The sequence below is a fragment of the Geotrypetes seraphini genome, chromosome 9 (assembly GCF_902459505.1).
Source record: "Geotrypetes seraphini chromosome 9, aGeoSer1.1, whole genome shotgun sequence".
Lineage (NCBI taxonomy): Eukaryota > Metazoa > Chordata > Amphibia > Gymnophiona > Dermophiidae > Geotrypetes > Geotrypetes seraphini.
This window is the reverse complement of record NC_047092.1, coordinates 108261158-108282397: the sequence shown is the minus strand read 5'-3', so window position 1 is coordinate 108282397 and position 21240 is coordinate 108261158. Positions and strand designations below refer to the sequence as shown.

The window sequence follows — 21240 nt, the reverse complement described above, 5'->3', positions numbered from 1 at the left end:
GAGGGAGATGGTTGTGTGAAGCGATGGTAGGCAGCAGCAGCGGGGGCCAGTCTGGGAGGGTAGGCTTTGGCGCTAGCCCCATGGACAGCTTCGGGACGCTATCCCTGAAAACGGGACATTTTGGCGTTCCGAAGCTGTGCATGGGGACAACGGGACAGGGGATCTAAAAAGTGGACAGTCCTGTTCACCTTAGGTAAGACTGTAGCGGCGCAGACTGGGTGAAAGGAAGGAGGTGCTAGGGTGCAGGTCCAGTTGCACAGTAGGGCAGGAGGACCTGGACCTGACCGGCTGTGCACCCCCCCAAGGCGTGCATCTGGGATGGACCGCCCCCCCCTTGGTACACCACTGAATAGGAGCCAGTTTTTTCTGCTCGTGTTTATTTTATTTTCTATTCAGTCTTTATGCGGCTTCGCAGCTTTGTGCTACACCTATTCACAAAAGTGGTCACAGAGATGAATGGAAGTGTTTCTGAAAGAAAGGATAGTGAACTTCCTAGAATCTAATGGGTTACAGATCCGAGGCAACATGGCTTTACAAAAGGTAAATCATGCCAAATGAACCTGATTAAATTTTTTGATTGGGTGACCGGAGAACTGGATCGAGGACATTTGCTAGATGTCATTTACTTAGATTTCAGCAAAGCCTTTGACACGGTTCCTCATAGGAGGCTCTTGAACAAACTTGAAGGACTGAAGTTAGGACGCAAAGAGGTGAACTGGATTAGAAATTGGTTGTCAAACAGATGCCAGAGGGTGGTGGTTAATGGAAGTCGCTCAGAGGAAGGAAAGGTGAGTAGTGGAGTCCCTCAGGGTTTGGTGCTGAGGCCGATCCTGTTCAATATATTTGTGAGTGACATTGCTGAAGGGATAGAAGGTAAGGTTTGCCTTTTTGCGGATGATACCAAGAATTGTAACAGTGTAGACACCAAGGAGGGAGTTGAAAACATGAAAAAGGATCTACAGAAGTTAGAGGAATGGTCTAATATCTGGCAACTAAAATTCAATGCAATGAAATGCAGAGTAATGCATTTGGGGATTAATAATCGGAAGGAACCGTATATGCTGAGAGGTGAGAGGCTGATATGCACAGATGGGGAGAGGGACCTTGGGGTGATAGTGTCTGAAAATCTAAAGGCGAAGAAACAGTGTGATAAGGTGGTGGCTGTTGCTAGAAGGATATAGAGAGAGGCTGTATAGAGAGAGGCGTGAACAGTAGAAGAAAGAAAGTGTTGATGTCCCTGTACAGGTTGTTGGTGAGGCCCCACTTGGAGTATTGTATTCAGTTTTGGAGACCCTATCTGGCGAAGGACATAAGAAGACTTGAAGCAGTCCAGAGGAGGGTGACGAAAATGATAGGAGGTTTGTGCCAAAAGATGTATGAGGAGAGACTGGAAACCCTGAATATGTATACCCTAGAGGAAAGGAGGGACAGGGGAGATATGATTCAGATGTTTAAGTACTTGAAAGGTATTAATGTAGAACAAAATATTTTCAAGAGAGAGGAAAATGGTAAAACCAGAGGTCATAATTTGAGGCTGAGGGGTGGGAGACTCAAGAGCAATGTAAGGAAATTCTTCTTTACGGAGAGGGTAGTGGATGCCTGGAATGCGCTCCCGAGAGAGGTGGTAGAGAGGAAAACGGTGACTGAGTTCAAAAAAGCATGGTATGAACACAGAGGATCTAGAATCGGAAAATAATAGTAAATATTGAAGAACTAAGGCCAGTATTGGGCAGACTTGCATGGTCTGTGTCTGTATATGGCCGTTTGGTGGAGGATGGGCTGGGGAGGGCTTCAATGGCTGGGAGGGTGTAGATGGGCTGGAGTGAGCTTTGACAGAGATTTCAGTAGTTGGAACCTAAACACACTACCAGGCAGAGCTTTGGATCCTTGCCCAGAAATAGCTAAGAAGAAGAAAAAAATTTAAATGGAATCAGGTTGGGTAGACTGGATGGACCATTTGGGTTTTATCTGCTGTCATCTACTATGTCCCCATGGGGACAGCCCTGACTGCAGGAGATCAGACTTTGAGGGTAAAGTCTGCTTCCAGGGGGTTGGCTGCTTGTCAGTGCTCCCACCTGGACAGCCTTCACTATCTGATCAGGGATCAGGGACCATTCCCTTGGGAGCTAGCTCACCCCATGTTCGTCAGCTAATCAGTTGGAGTGCGGGTGCTTGGCAGTGCTCCCACCCGGATAGCCTTCACTATCTGATCAGGGCTCAGGGACCATTCCCTTGGGAGCTAGCTCACCCCATGTTCGTCAGCTAGTGGGTTGGAGTGCAGGCTGAGTGGCGTCATGGAGGTGCGATCAGGATTGGTACTGATTGCATTACTCTGCCAGGTGTGTGCACAGAATTTTCCAGCTGTGGTGGAAGACTCTGGCCAAGGTGGCGGGCTGGAGACGCAATCAGAAGACCAGCAGTCCAGGTTCCAAGGCTTGTTGAAGCAGAGGATCTCCCTGTAAGCTGATTCATCTTCTTTCTGCAGCTTCCCAGTACATAGTATAGCACAGTGAGAGTCTGAGGGACTGTCAGTGATTTTGGGGAGTCTTTGAAAGTGCTTTTTAGCAATTTTAAGTTTAAGCCCTGGGTTTTCTCACCCCTAAAATCCTAAAATTGTTGCATTTTGGGGGTACTTTTAGTTTTCCCAGATTATTATTTTTTTCCATAAAATTGCTCCTGCGGTGGGCATCTTAGATTTTCCATATTTCAATTAAAAGTTTTCTGCCTCTACAAGCTTTGTTTTTGATTGAAAACTGTTCAGATGGGCTCCCCAGGACAGAATACGTTGAGTTATATGCCTTGTTTGTGGTGGATCATGGACCGGCACACAGCCATGTTCCATGTGCAATGTAGTGTGATTTGGGGGGGGGGGTGTATTTGGCCTTTGCTCCTTTGACCTCTTTAGGGAGTCCTACCATCCAGTCCACCTGTGGCAAATCAAAAAAGCCCCAGGGAAGGCGTACTCACCAACCTGGCAAAATGCAGCTGCAATTCGGTGTGGAAGCCACGTACATCTAAGAGCATAAAAAAGACCTCCCAGGATGTGGCTGCAGTTCAGGATGTGGGTTTTTCCCTGGAATTCATTAACATGCTCTTCTAGGCTTATCTAGCCCAGAAAAAGGAACCAAATACGCCTCCTGTTGCATCCTTGCTGGCATCTGGGGTTCCCCCTTCCCGGGAGGCGGGTCTACAGTCCAGGGTCCCTGGGTTGGCGAGGGATGATACATTGGCTACTGACAATGATGATACAGATGATTTAACTATGCTTTTGCTTGTGCAGGCAGGCACCTCCATTGTTGGAGATGTTGCTGCAATCATGGATCTCCATGATTTGGATTTGAGGGATGCTCTGGATCTGGGAGAGGAGCCCATGTTATGGAGGCTCTTCAAGCCCTTTGCTTTGCTCAGGATGATTTCTGACTATCTCCAGGAATTGACATTGGAGCCTGAGCAGTCAGCAGTGGCAGAATGCTCTCTCATGAGTAACACAAAACCGCATTCTTTGTCCTTTCCTGATCATCCAGATATTACACAAATGCTCATGGATCATTGGGAGGCACTGGAGGGCCCTCTTTGAAGGGCTAGGGCCATGTCCCAACTCTATCCGATGACAGATGAGTTTAACCAGCGTTTTGCGTTCCCAAAGATGGACTCCTTGGTGGCACAGGTCACCAAGCATACGTCTATCCTTGATGAAGGAGTGGTGATGCTGATAGATGCACAGGATGGTAGGATTGATTTTCTGCTCAAACGGCTCTTTGACTCGGTGGCCTCTGGTCTGAAAGTGGCTGCGTCAGCGTCTTTTGTGGCCAGAGCCTAATACTCAAAGTTTCAACTTGATCCTGACATTATCGTGCTCTAGGATCTTCCCTTTTTGTTTTCTGACGTGGATTATGTGGCAGATTCCTTTATGATCTCTTCAGATTGGTAAGCAAGTTCTTGGTGTACTCTTATCTCTGCATGTAGGATGTTGTGGGTCTGGCAGTGGTTGGTGATTCATCCTCCAAGCCACCTTTTAAAGGGCAATTACTGTTTGGTAAGGGTCTGGGTGACCTTACTGCCAGTGTGCAGGACCGTATACCCAAGATCTTGACAAATAGCAGGTCCCAGTCCTTTTGAGATATGGGACGTTCTAGATCTCATCCCTTCAGACGTTCCTGTCAGTTCTATGTAGGCTCCTCGGGTCAGAGATCCTGTCAGTCTGCCAAACGGTGGTTTGGTGGAATCTGGCATCCTCAGACTTCAGGAAGCTGCTCTGCATTCATCCTGAAGAAACAATTATGATGCCAGGCTCCAGCAGGCTCTCTGCAGATCGGGAGGCAGTTCTCAGCCTTCCTGGAGGTGTGAATGGCCATCACAGCTGATCATTGGGTCTTAAAGGTTCTTCAGGATGGCTACAAGCCTGAGTTGAATCAACCCCTTTCAGAGTTCTTTCTGGCCTCTCCGGTGGGGGGACCCAGACAAGGCCGTAGAACCCGTTCCAAGGAGAGGCTCTAAGATCTGGAGACCAATCCTGGATCTCAAGGCATTCAGTGCGGCTCTCAAGGGTCCCTGCTTCAGGATGGCAATGGTATGGTCTGTGATCACCTCGGAGGTTCCTGGAAAATTTCTGGCTTTTTTGAATTTGACGGAGGTCTATCTCCATATCCCCTTTTTCCCGGAGCATAGAAAATATGAGGTTCCATATTCTGCAGCAGCTTCAGTTTGTGGCCTTGCCCTTCAAGTTGGCGACAGTGCCATGGACCGTCACCGATGTGATGGTGGTAGTAGCAGCCCATCTGTGAAAACTAAGAATCCAAGTTCTCCCATATCTGGACAACTGGATCATCAGAGCCCAGTTGGAGTCTGAGAGGCATCAGACGGTTTGCCAGCTGCTTCCAAGTCTAGGATAGGTGATCAACTTTTGGAAAAGCCAATTCATTCCGACACAGGACTTGGAGTATCTGGGGCTCTGTTTCACCACAGGGTTGAACAGAATGTTTTTTCCCAGCTCGCTTCAGGAGATTCTTCATCAGCTGATACGTGCCTTCCTAGAGACTCTGGCTCCAATAGCCTGGCAGTACCTACAGCTTCTGGGGTCCATGGTTGCGACCATAAATATGGTCTCCTGGGTGAGAGCTTACCTGTGCCTGCTTCAGCAAGCGCTTATTTCCCGATGGAGTCCGCAGAGGGATCTGCTGCATGTCCAGCTCCCTTGGACGGCAGAGGCTCAGAACAGTCTGGCTGGTGGGTGAATCATCCATCTCGATTCCAGGGTCTTCCCCTCTGGATCTCTGCCTGAGTGATCCTGACTACAGATGCCAGCCTGTACGGATGGGGTTGGGCTGACAGTCTGGTCCAAGCCCGGTGGTCCCCGTCCGAAAGGCAGTGGTCGATTGATTGCCTGGAGCTTCGGGTAATTTGGTTGTCTCTCCTGCACTTTGAGCGTCTTCTCCGGAATCAGGTGGTGAATGTTTTCTCAGACAATGCCACGGTGGTGGCCTATGTCAAGCATCAGGGAGGCACCAGAAGCATGCCTTTGCGCCAGAAAGCCCAGCTTCTCTTTTGCTGGGCAGAAAGCCTCCTCTTAGCAATTTATGTGGATCATGTAGCCAGAGTAGACAATGTACAGGCAGATTATTACAGCCTTCAGACTGGATCCAAGGGATTGGTTCCTGACCCAGAGACCCTATTGCTGCATGATGAAAAAGTGGAGTTGTCCAATATTTAACCCGATGGCATCAGTGGTCAACAAGAAGGCAAATGTACTGACTCCTGATAAATTTAAATTATAATAAATTATAATAAAAATACAGCAAGTTCAAATGTCCCATTTTACAAATAATGGTCATAATTAACACATTGTTTGCGGGTATGTTTCACCGATCTACGCCAAAAAACAGGCACATTTTTTAAAATGTTGCATATGAAATTACGTTTTGCGTAAAATAGCTGCAACTTCTGAACCATTGCTTATTTTTGAATAAAACTTTCAGTTTCTTTATATTGAATTCAGTAAAGCGACGTCGCATATGCGTGAAAGATAAACAACCAGAAAATGCCCAAATAAAGAAATTCCAGCAGGAGTTTTTAAAAGAAGTAGAAAAGTATGATCGCTCATCAAAACTGACAGTAGAAGAAGCTATCCTTATTTATCCCGAGATTATTAGTGATGTGGCTAGAACCGTAACAGCAATGCTACCTACCCAAGTCAGTGTTGAAAGACTATTTTCAGCTCTAAAAATAATCAAGTCAGATTTAAGAGCTTCTATTAAAGAGGATCTGGCAGAAACAATTCTGTTTCTTAGAGCAACACTACATTAAGTTAGTTTTGGATTGCATTTAACAGCTATTCTACTCTACAACTATATTCCAAGTTTAATATGTAAACTGTTTTAGGTTTTCCAGCTTTTGTTTTTGTTTTAAAACTATCAAAGAATATGGTTCATATTTTTAAACTGGTAAAGTTCCTGTTCCTGATTTTTGTGCATGCTAAGCTACTACTTTATAGCCACTTGATAAAAACAATAAATAAAACCTTATTGTTTTAATTTTTTGTCTTTTGTTTAAACTGGCCAATACAGTAGAGCGTCAGCTTCCTAGCCAGTAGTTCTGTGGTTAAATGGCATGTATATTGCCTTCCTTCAATCAACATGGAAAATATATTAACATATTAAATACAGAGGAGTCGGAGTCGTGGATACCAGACACTGAGGAGTTAGAGTCGAAGGATTTATCTACCGACTCCACAGCCCTGGTTGGTGCAGCCCTGGCCCCTGGAGGGTCTTCTTTATGTCTTTCCTTAGTGAACCATGATAGGTCATCTGTTGAGACAGATCAAGGCGCACAGGGGTCAGGACATTCTCATGGCGCCTGACTGGCCGAGACGACCATAGTATGTTGATCTTATTCGTTTGCAACTGGATCAGGGGCTAGGGCTTCCCCGTCATCCTTGTCTCTTTCTGCAGGGCCTGTTTGCGCTCCAGGATCTGGACCACTTGGTCTTACAGCCTGGCTCCTATGCATGCAGTTTTAGTCCACAGAGGTTACTCTCCGGGCATGATGGCTACTCTCTTGCGCAGCAAAAGAAGTCAACTGTGGCAGTCTATGTGAAGGCTTGGATATGTTATCAATTTTGGTGCATCCAAAAGAATGAGATTCCAACCTCTGTTGGTACCACTGATTCTCGCATTCCTTCCAGTCTGGCCATCGGCTCTCTGTGGGTTCATATTACCGGTATTTCCTGCTTTGGTCCTATGCCTGCGAGGCTCTCTGGCTGCTCATCTGGATGTTGTCAGGTTTCTTAGGGGTGCTTTGCAACTTTGTTCTTTGTTGCGGCTACCCTGACCGAATTGGAATCTCAATCTGGTTCTCTGATCACTTGCTCGTCTGCTGTATGAGCCTCTGGACCAGGCATCCTTCATGGATCTCACCATTAAGACAGTTTTCCTGGTGGCCATGACTTCAGCCCGTAGAGTTTCCGAACTTCAGGCTTTGTTCTGCAGAGCGCCTTTTCTTTGGATTCCAATGTTGATTCTGCGCACTGTTCCCTCTTTTCTCCCTAAGGTGGTCTCTAGTTTTCATATCAGCCAGGAGGTCTGGCAGCCTACCTTTCCTCCTTCTGGATCGAGTAAGCGGAATCAAGTAAACAGGACCAAGTTCTGAAGTCGTTAGATGTGCATAGACTTTTGTTGTGGTACTTGAAGGTCATGAACGAGTTTCGGTTTTCCGACCACCTGTTCATGCTGGTGGGTCCTGCTCGTAAGGGCAAGATGGCTTCGAAAGCCACCATTTCAACATGGATCCATATGGCTATTTCTTCTGCCTATATTGCTGCCGGAAAGAAGCCCCCTCTTTCTGTGAGGGTACATTCTAGTAGAGGTGTTTCTACCTCGTGGGCTGGGTTGTCAGCAATTTTTTCTTGAGATTTGCAGAGCTGCTACCTGGTCCTGCTTACCTACTTTTACAAAGTTTTACAGGATTGATGTGGCAGCCAAGCATGATGCAACTTTTGGTTCTTTTGGCAGCAGGCTCATCAGTCCCACCCTAACATTTTTGGGACTGCTCTTTTACGTTTCACTTGTCCAGGAATAGAGTGGGATTGTACAAGAATGAAAGATTAGGTTCTTACCTTTGCTAATCTTTATTGTAAATCCACACTCTGTTCCTGGAACCCACCCTGTGAGTTGCTGATTCACAAAGTATCTGCCTCGATAAGTAATGGTAAGCTGGACAATGATTCTTGATCAGCATTTCTAAGAGTACTATCCGATTATGTTATGCACTTTGCCTTGGGAGGGTCTCTGACTGTGGCGCCTCCTTCTGTTAATGCAGGCTGCATTTCCTTATAGCACAGTTTCTTTCTGGTTTAAGAACATAAGAAGTTGCCTCCGCTGGGTCAGACACGAGGTCCATCGTGCCCAGCAGTCCGCACCCGCGGCGGCCCATCAGGCCCATGACCTGTAATGTGATCCTTCTCTGATCCCTTTTATCCTTCTATCTATACTCTGTCTAAAACCTATCTTTACCCCTATTTTTATCCTTCAATCCCCTATCGTTCAGGAATTTATCCAAACCTTCCTTGAACCCCCGTAGTGTACTCTGTCCTATCACAACCTCCGGAAGCGTATTCCAGGTGTTCACCACCCTCTGTGTAAAGAAGAACTTCCTAGCATTGGTTCTAAAATTGTCCCCTTTCAGCTTCTCTGAGTGCCCCCTGGTGCTTGTGGTTCCCAATAATCTGAAGAATCTGTCCCTTTCCACCCTCTCTATGCCCTTCATGATCTTGAAAGTCTCTATCATGTCTCCTCTGAGTCTCCTCTTTTCAAGGGAGAAGAGCCCCAGCCTTCCCAACCTGTCTGTGTATGAAAGGTTTTCCATACCTGTTATCATTTTCGTTGCTCTTCTCTGGACCCTTTCAAGTATCGCCATGTCCTTCTTGAGGTACGGTGACCAGTACTGGACACAGTACTCCAGATGCGGACGAACCATCGCACGATACAGTGGCATGATGACTTCCTTCTTCCTGGTCGTAATGCCCTTCTTAATGCCCTTCTTAATGCCCAACATTCTGTTTGCTTTCTTGGAGGCCGCTGCACATTGTGCCGTTGGTTTCATTGTAGTATCTACCAGTACACCCAAGTCTTTTTCAAGATTACTATCCCCTAGCACTGACCCCCCCATTTTGTAGCTGAACATCAGGTTTTCTTTTCCTAAATGCATGACCTTGCATTTCTCTATATTAAAACGCATTTGCCATTTGCTTGCCCACTCCTCCAGTTTGTTTAGGTCCCCTTGTAGGTCTTCACATTCTTCCGTTTATACTGTTTATACTGTTAGTTAACCTGTTTGAATTGTTTATGCTAGTTATGAAATGTCATGTTATGAGCAGTTTGAATTTGTTTGTCAGTTTCACCATACCCCTCCCTTTTGTCTGTATCCTCTACAGGTATCACACTCTGCTTTTGCACGAACTGGAAACCAGAGGGCATTCCTGAGATAAGAGGGGAGAGTCAGAAAAATTATTTAAATGAGGCTTCTTACAAGCAGTCTCGCGACATGGGATGCATAACCCACTTGTCCATGAATGGAGTGTGGATTTACAATCTGAAGATTAGCAAAGGTAAGAACCTAATCTTTTGTTATAAAGTGCTGCGTATGCCAAGTAGTGCTACAAAATTGATAAGCAATTATTTATATAAAAGTTGTTAGTAGCCTGAGCATCTTCAATTCTGTTGAATTAGTATTAGGTACCTCTTTTGAGCATGCTTGATGAGCAAGGAGAAGATTAGGTGCTCAAACTATTCTTGGAATTGCTTTCAAAAGCTAATCTGTTTTGTTACAGCTCCTAAGAGACAAAGGCCTGCTCGCTCAATTTTTGATGGCTTTCGGGATTTTCAGACAGAAACCAGTAAGTAACTGTGTATCATTACAGATATTATTCTTTGAGCTCAACAGGCTGTGTTCAGTAGTGGTAAATGGTTGGTGGAATGAGGTTTTAAAATAGTTGTTAATGAATGACTTCATGGAATTCTATACCATGATACTCCTAAATGAGGAAAGACTGTTTATTTTTTCAACATATTTTGATTCTCCAAGGAGAAGCAGAATTTTATTCTCCATGTGGGTGATAATAATAATAATAATAATAATAATTGTATTCTTATATACCAGACCAGGATGGTTCTAGGCGGTTAACAACAAATGGAGCTGAAACATTCAGCAATAACTACAATATAAATGGAAATACATCAAATTATAAATATAAAAAATTCTAAGAGATTAAAACACGCTTTAAGATACAAACTTATCGAATAGTTGTGTCTTTAACAATTTTCTAAAATCAAAATAAGAAGAAACCTCTAGCATAATTTTTCCAAACCAATCATTTTAGCTGCCTGAAAAGGAGAAGCACAGTTACTTACCATAACAGTTGTTATCCAGGGACAGCAGGCAGATATTCTCAACAGGTAGGTAACGTCACCAATGGAGCCCCGCAGCGGACAGCTCGCAAGCAGACTTGCTTGAAGATCTTTTAAGAGCTTACGAGTGCTGCACCGCGCATGCGCGAGTGTCTTCCCGCCCAAGTTAGGGCGCGCGTTTCCTGTGAGGTACCTCAGTTCAGATAGCTAGCTAAGAAGCCAACCAGGGGAGGAGGGTGGGTTGTGAGAATATCTGCCTGCTGTCCCTGGATAACAACTGTTATGGTAAGTACATAAGAACATAAGAGTTGCCTCTGCCGGGTCAGACCGGAGGTCCATCGCGCCCAGCAGCCCGCACCCGCGGCGGCCCATCAGGTCCATGACCTGTTAAGTGACCCTGTCTTTCCTGTACCTATCTCTATGTCTATCTGTCCCTGCCTTTCCTATACCTATCTCTATGTTTATCTGTACCCCTCAATCCCCTTATCCTGTAGGTATTTATCCAAACCTTCTTTGAACCCCTGTAGCGTGCCCTGCCCTACCACAGCCTCCGGGAGCGCGTTCCATGTGTCCACCACCCTCTGAGTAAAGAAGAACTTCCTAGCATTTGTTCTAAACCTGTCCCCTTTCAATTTCTCTGAATGCCCCCTTGTATTTGTGGCTCCCCTCAGTCTGAAGAATCTGTCCCTGTCTACCTTCTCTATGCCTTTCAGGATTTTAAAGGTTTCTATCATGTCTCCTCTAAGTCTCCGCTTTTCCAGGGAGAAAAGCCCCAGCTTATCTAAACTATCAGTGTATGAAAGGTTTTCCATACCTCTTACCAATTTAGTTGCTCTTCTCTGGACTCCCTCAAGTACTGCCATGTCCTTCTTGAGGTACGGCGACCAGTACTGGACACAGTACTCCAGATGGGGGCGCACCATTGCACGATTCAGTGGCATGATGACTTCCTTCGTCCTGGTCGTGATACCCTTTTTGATGATACCCAACATTCTGTTCGCTTTCTTTGAGGCTGCCGCACATTGCGCCAATGCCTTCAGTGTATCCACCAACACACCCAGGTCTCTTTCAAGGTTACTTACCCCCAGCAATGATCCCCCCATTTTGTAGCTGAACATCGGGTTCTTTTTTCCTACATGCATGACCTTGCATTTCTCTACGTTAAAGCTCATTTGCCACTTTTTGCCCATTTTTCCAGTTTCGTTAGGTCCTTTTGGAGGTTCTCACAGTCTTCCGTGGTTCTAACCCTGCTGCAGAGTTTGGTGTCATCTGCAAATTTTATAACCTCACAATTTGTCCCCGTCTCCAGGTCGTTTATAAATATATTGAACAGGAGCGGTCCCAGCACCAACCCCTGCGGAACCCCGCTCGTGACCCTCCGCCAGTCGGAGTATTGGCCCTTTACTCCAACCCTCTGTTTCCTGCCCTCCAACCAGTGTTTAATCCATCGGTAGACATCCCCTTCCACCCCGTGGTTCCACAACTTTTTAAGCAGCCGTTCATGGGGTACCTTGTCGAAGGCTTTTTGGAAGTCAAGGTAAATGATGTCAATGGATTCCCCTTTGTCCATCTGGCTGTTTATCCCTTCAAAGAAGTGCAGTAAGTTCGTAAGACACGACCTTCCCTTGCTGAAGCCGTGCTGGCTCGCCCTCAGCTGTCCATTGCTTTCCATGTGCTCGCAGATGCTATCCTTGACCAGTGATTCCATCATCTTTCCCGGAACCGAGGTCAAGCTCACTGGCCTGTAGTTTCCCGGGTCTCCCCTCGATCCCTTCTTGAAGATAGGTGTGACATTCGCTATTTTCCAGTCCTCCGGGATCTCCCCAGTTTTTAAGGATAGGTTATAGATTTGCTGGAGTGTAACCGCTATTTCATTTCTCAGTTCTTTTAGTACCCTTAGATGGATTCTGTCTGGGCCTGGTGATTTGTCACTCTTTAACTTGTCTATCTGTTGGAGGATATCCTCTTGGCTTACCTCTATTTGCTCTAGCTTTTCGTCCTGACCCCCACTTATGATTTCCTCGGGTTCTGGAACATTGGATGTATCCTCGCTTGTGAAGACCGACGAGAAGAACTTGTTTAACCTGTCGGCTACCTCTTTTCCCTCTCTCACCACTCCCTTCTTATTTCCATCATCCAAAGGTCCCACTTCCTCCCCTGCCGGTTGCTTTCCCTTCACGTACTTGAAGAATGGTTTGAAGTTTCCCGCTTCCCTGGCCAGTCTCTCCTCGTATTCTCTTTTTGCTTCCCTAACCACCCGGTGACATTCCTTTTGTTGTTTTTTGAGTTCCTTCTGGTTTTCCTCAGTTTGGTCCCTTTTCCAATTTTTGAACGATATTTTCTTGTCCCTTATCACCTTTTTCACTGCGTTTGTTATCCACACCGGGTTTTTTGCTCGATTCTTTTTGCACCCTTTCCTAAATCTGGGGACGTACAGGTTTTGTGCTTTGTGCACCGTGTCCTTGAGTAGGGACCAGGCTTTCTCTACGGTCTCCATCTTCCCTGAGCTGCTTCTGAGTTTCTTTCCAACCATCTTTCTCATAGCGTCGTAGTTCCCTTTTCTGAAGTTTAGCGCTGTCGATGTGGTTCTCTTCACCTTTGATGTTCCTGCTTCTAGTTTGTACTGGATCATATTGTGATCGCTGTTTCCCAGTGGTGCTATTACTACTACCTCCTTTGCGGGTCCCCCTAGTCCATTGAGGATTAGGTCGAGAGTGGCATCTCCTCGCGTTGGGTCCTTGACCATCTGTTCCATGAAACAGTCCCTCACAGCCTCCAGTAATTTTGTTTCCCTCACGCAGTTGGAGTGTCCAATACTCCAGTCTATCCCAGGGTAGTTGAAATCCCCCATCACTACCACACTTCCTCCTTTGCATTCCTGCCTCAATTCAGCCTCCAGATCTTGGTCGTTGGCCTCCGGCTGTCCCGGTGGGCGATAGTACAGTCCCAGTTTAATGTCAGCCCCATTTCTTCCTGGTAACTTAACCCAAAGTGATTCCAAAATGTCCGCCCTTACTGCTGTTTCCATCCTGATCGAGTGACTATAGTCTTTTATATATAACGCTATTCCTCCACCCTTCTTGTACGTCCTGTCCCTCCTATAGAGTTTGTACCCCAGTAGGACCACATCCCATTTGTTTTCCTCGGACCACCATGTCTCTGTGACTCCAATTATGTCTAGGTCCTCCCAGTTCTCCCAGTTCTCCCATTTTGGCTCTCAGGCTCCTTGCGTTTGTGTATAAGCAATTATAGTCCCGGTTGTTCGTTTTCCTTGCTGGTTTCTCTTGTGGTTTGTTGCTCCTGCCGACCCCCTCTAGGGCTGCCAGCTCTCGAGTTTCGTTTTGTTCTTCCTCCTTCTGTGTTGTGTCCCTTTTATCCTCAGCCAGCTTCCCAACTTTTACATGTCCCTTTAGCTCCTGCTGTTTGCTCTTCTTTATGCTCTCCAGTTCCAGTTGTTTCTTGGACCACTGTATTCCATCCTTAAGTCCTCCTCTACAGTTTTCCCACTCAGTATCTTTGTTCGATACTCTAGTCCGATGTGTCGTTGTTGGATCGACTGTCGGCTTTCCCCTTCTCCTCAGTTCAAAACCTTGTCTATTGCAGTCTTGATGTTGTTCGCCAGCATTCTTGTTCCCGCCTTGTTCAGGTGCAGTCCGTCCCTCCTGAAGAGCTTGTTCTTCCCCCCAAAAGTTGTCCAGTTCCTTACAAAGTGGAAACCTTCCTCTTCGCACCATCTCCTCAGCCATCCATTCATTTCTTGCAGCTCGGTCTGCCTCCTCACATCCGCAGGATCTCAGAAAAAGCTATCTTCCTTGTCCTCTGCTTCAGTATCCTCCCCAGGGTCTTGAACTGCTCAGTTAGTGCAGTCCTGTTGTAATTTCTTCTGCTGACATCGTTGGTTCCAACGTGGATTATCACCGCTGTCTCCTCCATCTCAGTTTCTTCCAGGATCCTCTCTATTCTGTCCGTGATGTCCTTCGTTCTTGCCCCCGGGAGACATGCCGGTCTTCTCTCCCTCCTGCTATGTGACTGTCCACTTCTCTCAGGATTGAGTCTCCCACCACGATCGCAGATTTCCCCTTCTTCAGCTTCCTTTTTGGTCTCCAATCTGTGTCCTCTGTGCGATCCGCAACTGATCCCTCTGGGCTCTGGTGGGTCTCAGCCTCCTCAGTCTGCTCGGTTCTTCCGCAGGGTCGTTCTCCCTCGGCGCCTGGTTGATTCCTGTCCTCCATCTGTTGGTTCCTGTCTATATTGCTGGTGATCCTGTACCTCCACCATCCTGCAGGCCTCTTCGATGAATTTCTCGAGTTCCCTAACGTGCTCCTGGATGTGATTCTCTCTGGTGGAATCCTCAGTTGCCCAGCACGATTCTTCTGAGGTGCGCAGGCCCTCCAGCTCCTGGACCTTGATCTGAAGTCTCTCAACCTCCTTCTTCAGGCTCTCCAGTTCCCGACACCGGCCGCACATGTACGCCTGCCTTCCGGACGGTAGGTAGTCGTACATATGACATCTGGTGCAGTAAACTGGGAAGCTACGCTGGGTTCCTGCTGCCTCCATTTTTCTGTCCTTCTTTCTGTAGCCCTTCGTTGTCTGGAAGTGGTGTCCGGAGTGCAGCTAGTTTTAGGGTCTCTCTTTTGGCTCCTAGCTTCCTGGCTCCTTCGCAAAGGTGCACTCGCTAAGGCGAGCGTCTTTGCAGCGCGCCGAGCGGGCTAGGTTGCTCTGACGCGGTGGGGGTGGGCGGAGCTACCTCTCGCCAATATCCCTTGCTTCCCAATCCCTTGCCGACTCCTCTTCCTTCCCTTTACCTCCTCTCCACTCCTCTCACAGCGCTTCTGTCTCCTAAGCTGCTCCCCTGCTTCAATTTCTGCCTCTGCTGAGCTCGGGACCACGCGGCGCTGGCTCACCTCCTTTTAAGGGGGGAGTCCGGGCTAGGTTGCTCTGACGCAGTGGGGGTGCGCGGAACTACCTCTCACTGCTACCCCTGCTTCCCTATCCCTTGCCGACTCTCCTCTGCCTTCCCTTTACCTCTTCTCAGCTCCTCTCACAGCATTTCTGTCTCCTAAGCTGCTCCCCTGCTTCAACTTCTGCCTCTGCTAGGCTCGCTTTATCCTGTGCTTTATCCCAGGACAAGCAGGCAGCATATTTTCAACAGGTGGGTGACCTCCAAGCTAAGCATAATGGGATGGAGGGAGTGTTGGCAATCTAGGAAAACAAATTTTGCAAGACTGACTTGCCAAAATGGCCATCCCTTCTGGAGAAAGTATCCAGACAATAATGAGAGGTGAATGTATGAACCGAGGATCAAGTAGCAGCCTTACAGATTTCCTCAATAGGAGTTGATCTGAGGAAAGCTACAGACGCTGCCATTGCTCTAACTCTGTGGCCCGTGACTCAACCCTGCAAAGGGAGACCAGTCTGAGTGTAGCAGAAAGAGATGCAAGCAGCCATCCAGTTGGAGATGGTTCGCTTTGAGACAGGATGCCCCAACTTATTTGGATTGAAGGAGATGAAAAGTTGAGGGGCTGTTCTGTGAGGTTGAATGCGTTGCAAGTAGAAAGCCAAGGCACGTTTACAGTCCAAAGTATGAGGTGTTATTTCTCCAGGGTGAGAAAGAGGGTTTGGAAAAAAAATACAGGAAGAACAATAGATTGATTAATATGAAATTCTGAAAGAACTTTAGGTAAAAATTTAGGATGAGTATGAAGGACCACCTTGTCATGGTGGAAAACTGTGAAGGGTGGATCCGCAATTAAAGCTTGTAACTCACTGACTCTTCGAGCAGATGTGAGGGCAATAAGGAATACCACTTTCCAAGTGAGATACTTTAGATGAGCCTTATCAATTGGTTCAAATGGAAGCTTCATCAATTGAGCCAGGACGACATTGAGATTCCAGACCATTGGAGGCGGTTTGAGCGGTGGGTTAACATTGAAAAGTTCTTCATGAAGTGGGAAACCACCGGATGTGCAGACAGGGGTTTCCCACTTCCCAAGTGGCTGATGGAAAGCAGCAATTGCACTAAGATGGACTCGGATAGATGTGGACTTGAGTCTAGAGTGCGATAAATGAAGTAAAAAGTCCAATACTGAAGACAAGGAGGTAGACATTGGCTCTATGTGACGAGCAGTACACCAAGCAGAAAATCTAGTCCATTTCTGGTCATAACACTGCCTAGTGGATGGCTTTCTAGAAGCCTCCAAAATGTCCTGTACAGACTGAGAAAACTGTAGAGAGGCAGTTAGGTTGAAAGGTACCAAGCTGTTAAGTGTAGAGACTGCAGGTTGGGATGAAGCAAAGACCCCTGACTCTGCGTAAGCAGAGAGGGAAAAACTGGTAGAAGTAGAGGCTCCCTGGTGCTGAGTTGAAGTAGAAGGGAGTACCACGGTTGTCTGGGCCACCGAGGAGCTATCAGAATCATGGTGGCATGTTCTCTCTCGAGTTTGACAAGAGTCTTGAGAATCAGAAGGAATGGAGGGAAGGCATAGAGAAACCGATCTGTCCATTCCAGAAGGGACACATCTGCCTCGAGGTGATGAGGAGTGTATATCCTGGAGCAGAACTGAGGCAGCTTGTGGTTGAGGGGAGACGCAAACAGGTCTATCTGAGGAGTCCCCCACTGAGCAAACACATGATGTAGAGGCGAGGAATTGAGTGATGTCATCCACAGAATCTGGTATGGACAATCATAATTGGAATATTGCTTTAAATTTTAAGAACCACCTGCATTGCACATGTGCTGGTGCCTTTTTGCCTGACGACTTGCAGGCCCCACAGTTCTTCATTTTCCGTGGAACTGAGAAGTTGTGTTTTCAGAGTTCTCAGCGTGCCAAATATTGGCATTTTATGTGCTTTTCAGGGGTATTTTCCCTTGTCTCATATTTTGTTGTTCCTTTTTCAGTTTTTATATTTTGTCAAAATATTTCCAATATTTGGGACTGGACCTCTTGAAGCCTTTTCCATACCATCAATTCATTTTTGGGTTGTATTCTACTTGAGCACCCTGGGCCATTGAGCCTTTTGACTTCACATTGGCAGTTTTCCCCTTTATGTCCAAAGTGCCTAATCGCTTCAAATGGTGCACTCGATGCAATAGGACCATATCAGGCACTGAACCACACAACTAGATCTGGACCATCAGGACAGTTCATGCGCTTTCTGCTCTCGTATACAGAAGAAGTTACTCAAGACCTATGAACTTCAATTTGAAAAGCTTTTCGGTGCAACATCAGTCGTGACTGGAGACTCCGATCCCAATGCTCAACCATGTTCTAAGTACTCCACTATTGACACTGGGCACTGACTGTATCGACAACCCATGCCAGAAACTCCACCTCTTTGTCTTCAGTGCCACCTCCATCTGTGGAGGCTTGTAAGAAAGCTAAGAAGCAGAAACATATTTCTCCTATCAGACATGCCTCAGCATCATCCCATAAAGAATATTGTCCAACTGTTAGTGTAGAAATTCTCAGTGTATAAATATAACACTAACTATCTCCTGTATTCTTCTCATATCACTGTTATTGTGAAGCTATACAATGTCCACTCACATATTGCGGCATCATATACACAGATAAGAGAATACTTCTGTAAATCTAATTACAGACATGTTCTTATATGTGGGATCCGGAAGGTTCGCCCCCAACATTTCGCCCCCAGCAATTCGCCCCTCACATTTCGCCCCCCATATTTCGCCCCCAGGTACTTTTTGCCCCCGGAACTTTCGCCCCCACACATTTCGCCCCCCGGATGTTTTGCCCCCACACATTTCGCCCCCGCACATTTCGCCCCTGAGCGTTTTTCCCCTAGTATGTATGTATGTGTGACTGCTACATCAATACCTGACCTAGATTTTAATGTTTGTGATGTATTCTGATTATAGTCGCCAGTGCTAAATTCGGCCATTTCGCCCCCGCACATTTCGCCCCCGCACATTTAGCGTTTTTCCCCTAGTATGTATGTATGTGTGACTGCTACATCAATACCTGACCTAGATTTTAATGTTTGTGATGTATTCTGATTATAGTCGCCAGTGCTAAATTCGGCCATTTCGCCCCCGCACATTTCGCCCCCGCACATTTAGCGTTTTTCCCCTAGTATGTATGTATGTGTGACTGCTACATCAATACCTGACCTAGATTTTAATGTTTGTGATGTATTCTGATTATAGTCGCCAGTGCTAGATTCGGCCAATCTGGCGCCAAAATTGGCCAATGACTTTGCAAAATTCTACAGAGCTTAACCTTCGCCCCCGCCAAAACATTCCAATTAAGGTTGATCCCAGAAGCTCTACACTTCTATAAATATAACGGGTTCTTGCCTCTTGGTCATTTAGTCCTTACGATTTCCGAATTGGCGCTTGATTAATTGATCTGTGTAGTGATTTTTTTATTTATGGATTCAGTTCTTTCAAAGCGTGGCAAGAAGAAGCTAGTTTACGAAAATCATATTTATTTATTCTCTAAACGAACAGCAGATGACAGCCATGCTATTTGGGTATGCGAAAAGCGGTCAACGTGTAAAGGACGCGTTTGGACTCAAGGAATTGATGGCGAAGTTGTGAAAATCGTAAATGCTCATAATCATGCAGCACAGGCAGCAAGACCTGAAGCAGTTCGATTAATCAATGAAGTTACTGCCAGGGCAAGGTCGACACAGGAGACGCCACAGCAGATTCTCAGTGAGGTCATTTCAGGCAGCCATGCAAACGTTGGAGCGCTTCTGCCTAGAAAAGATTCGCTAAAGAGATCAATTCGAGCGTCAAGACAACTCGAGGGTATGCCGCGGCTGCCTCAAACCATTGATCAACTCGTCATCCCGCCAGAATTTCAGGAGTTCATTATCAATGGAGTCCAACAGCAATTTCTTTTGTGGGACTCGGGTAAACTTTTCTCTTCAAGCTATTAGCATTATGTACTCGTACATGTAGGCGTTATTTGCTCGCATTTTATATCACTTTGTGGCACATAAAATGGCAAAAAATTTCTTAACGCAGCTGCCTCAAACCATTGATCAACTCGTCATCCCGCCAGAATTTCAGGAGATCATTATCAATGGAGTCCAACAGCAATTTCTTTTGTGGGACTCGGGTAAACTTTTCTCTTCAAGCTATTAGCATTATGTACTCGTACATGTAGGCGTTATTTGCTCGCATTTTATATCACTTTGTGGCACATAAAATGGCAAAATATTTCTTAATTTATTAGAATTGGTCAAACAACTTGTCACCATACATGTAACAGTTCAGAATTTTGAGAGGGAGGCCCTCGGGGGGGGGGGGGGGGGGGAGGAACATATCCAAAATGGTCTCAAAAATAGCCACAAATGGCATCGTTTTTCTGAAAATCAAGTATGTCTGAGTCTTCTAAGCCGTTTTAAGCGTTTTCTTGAATTATTGTTGCTATATAATCTTCCACATTTAATTTTACTGAATTACTTCGTACAATTTTTGGTAGAATTTTAGTAGAATTTGTCAAACATTCCATTAATGTAATAGCTCAAAAAAATGAAGAAAAATATTTTTTTTGTCTTTCGGAATTTTTTGATGCCAGTGAATAGAGCTCGTCGAGAAACGTTGAACCCTGACTATTTCTGACCCTTTTTTGGACTTTGAAAATTTGGCGGACCTCCATCCACCGCCTAAATTTATGCCTAAATTATTTTTATTTTTATTCAGGGACTGGAACCAGCCGAATATTGATATTTGGAACGAGGGATAATCTCCACTCGGCACAGAGCAGTGAATGGTTCGCTGATGGCACGTTTTCTACTGCACCAGCTTTGTTCGAGCAGCTTTATACGATTCATGCAGTTCACGGTGGTGTCATCATTCCAGCATTGTACGCGCTGTTGCCGAACAAGACCCGAACAACCTATCGACACATGCTGCAGCAGCTTAAGAATATGCAGCCAGGTCTCCAACCGCAGCAGTTGATGACCGATTTTGAACAAGCTGCAATTCAAGCGTTTGAAATCGAGTTTCCTAACATCGAGAAAACAGGCTGCTTCTTCCACCTGTCGCAGTCAAAATGGCGAAGAGTTCAGAATGAAGGATTGAAAGTGCGCTACCAAAATGATCACGAATTTGCCCAGTGGATCCGCATGATACCAGCTCTTGCTTTTCTGCCTCCGGTCATTGTTGTGCAATCATTTGAAGAGCTGCTGGACGATCCCAACTTTCCAGAAGAAGCAGTACCCATTGCCAACTATTTCGAGGACACCTACATTGGTCGAATGAACCGAAGAGGACGCCAGAATCCATTGTTTCCAGTTCAGTTTTGGAATGTTCATCAACGAACGTTGAACGGCCAACATCGGACGAACAATGACGTCGAGGGCTGGCATCGCAGCTTTCAAGAAACCTGCGGCTCACTTTTCCCCAATATATACCGCTTCATCAACTGCTTGAAAAGACAGCAAGGCCTTCACAATTTTGAAATCACGCAGATTATAGCCGGCAATCCTGTCAATGCGCGAAACAAGAAATACGCGGCGATTTCTGCAAGGATTCGGCGTATTGTGGAGGACTTGGGCAATCGAAATTTGATCGACTATCTCAGAGGAATAGCATACAATTTTGAATTTTGATTGACGTTTGTGCTTCTGACTTTTAGGTTCACTTTATCACTGTATTTCATTTTACTTGTTATTTGACGGTGTTGTGTTTGGACTGTTATTTCATTTGACAGGTTAGTTTTTGTTTTGCACAATTTTGAGTTTTGCAAATTTTGAATTTTGATTGACGTTTGTGCTTCTGACTTTTAGGTTCACTTTATCACTGTATTTCATTTTACTTGTTATTTGACGGTGTTGTGTTTGGACTGTTATTTCATTTGACAGGTTA

General features: G+C 46.0%; 1 protein-coding gene across 5 annotated transcripts in view; it reads left to right on the top strand.

Moving 5' to 3' along the window:
• The window catches only part of UBXN7 (UBX domain protein 7), a 622514-nt gene that overhangs the window by 252490 nt on the left and 348784 nt on the right, over window positions 1–21240 (top strand). For 3 of the 5 annotated variants that reach the window (XM_033957938.1, XM_033957940.1, XM_033957937.1), the window contains exon 4: window positions 9824–9889. The exons of 1 other annotated variant lie outside the window; for it this stretch is intronic. In XM_033957938.1, coding sequence (XP_033813829.1) covers window positions 9824–9889 — 66 coding nt within the window. Of the gene's footprint in view, window positions 1–9256; window positions 9602–9823; window positions 9890–21240 lie in introns of those variants that run through there. One more of the 5 variants, XM_033957942.1, reaches the window with a different exon arrangement.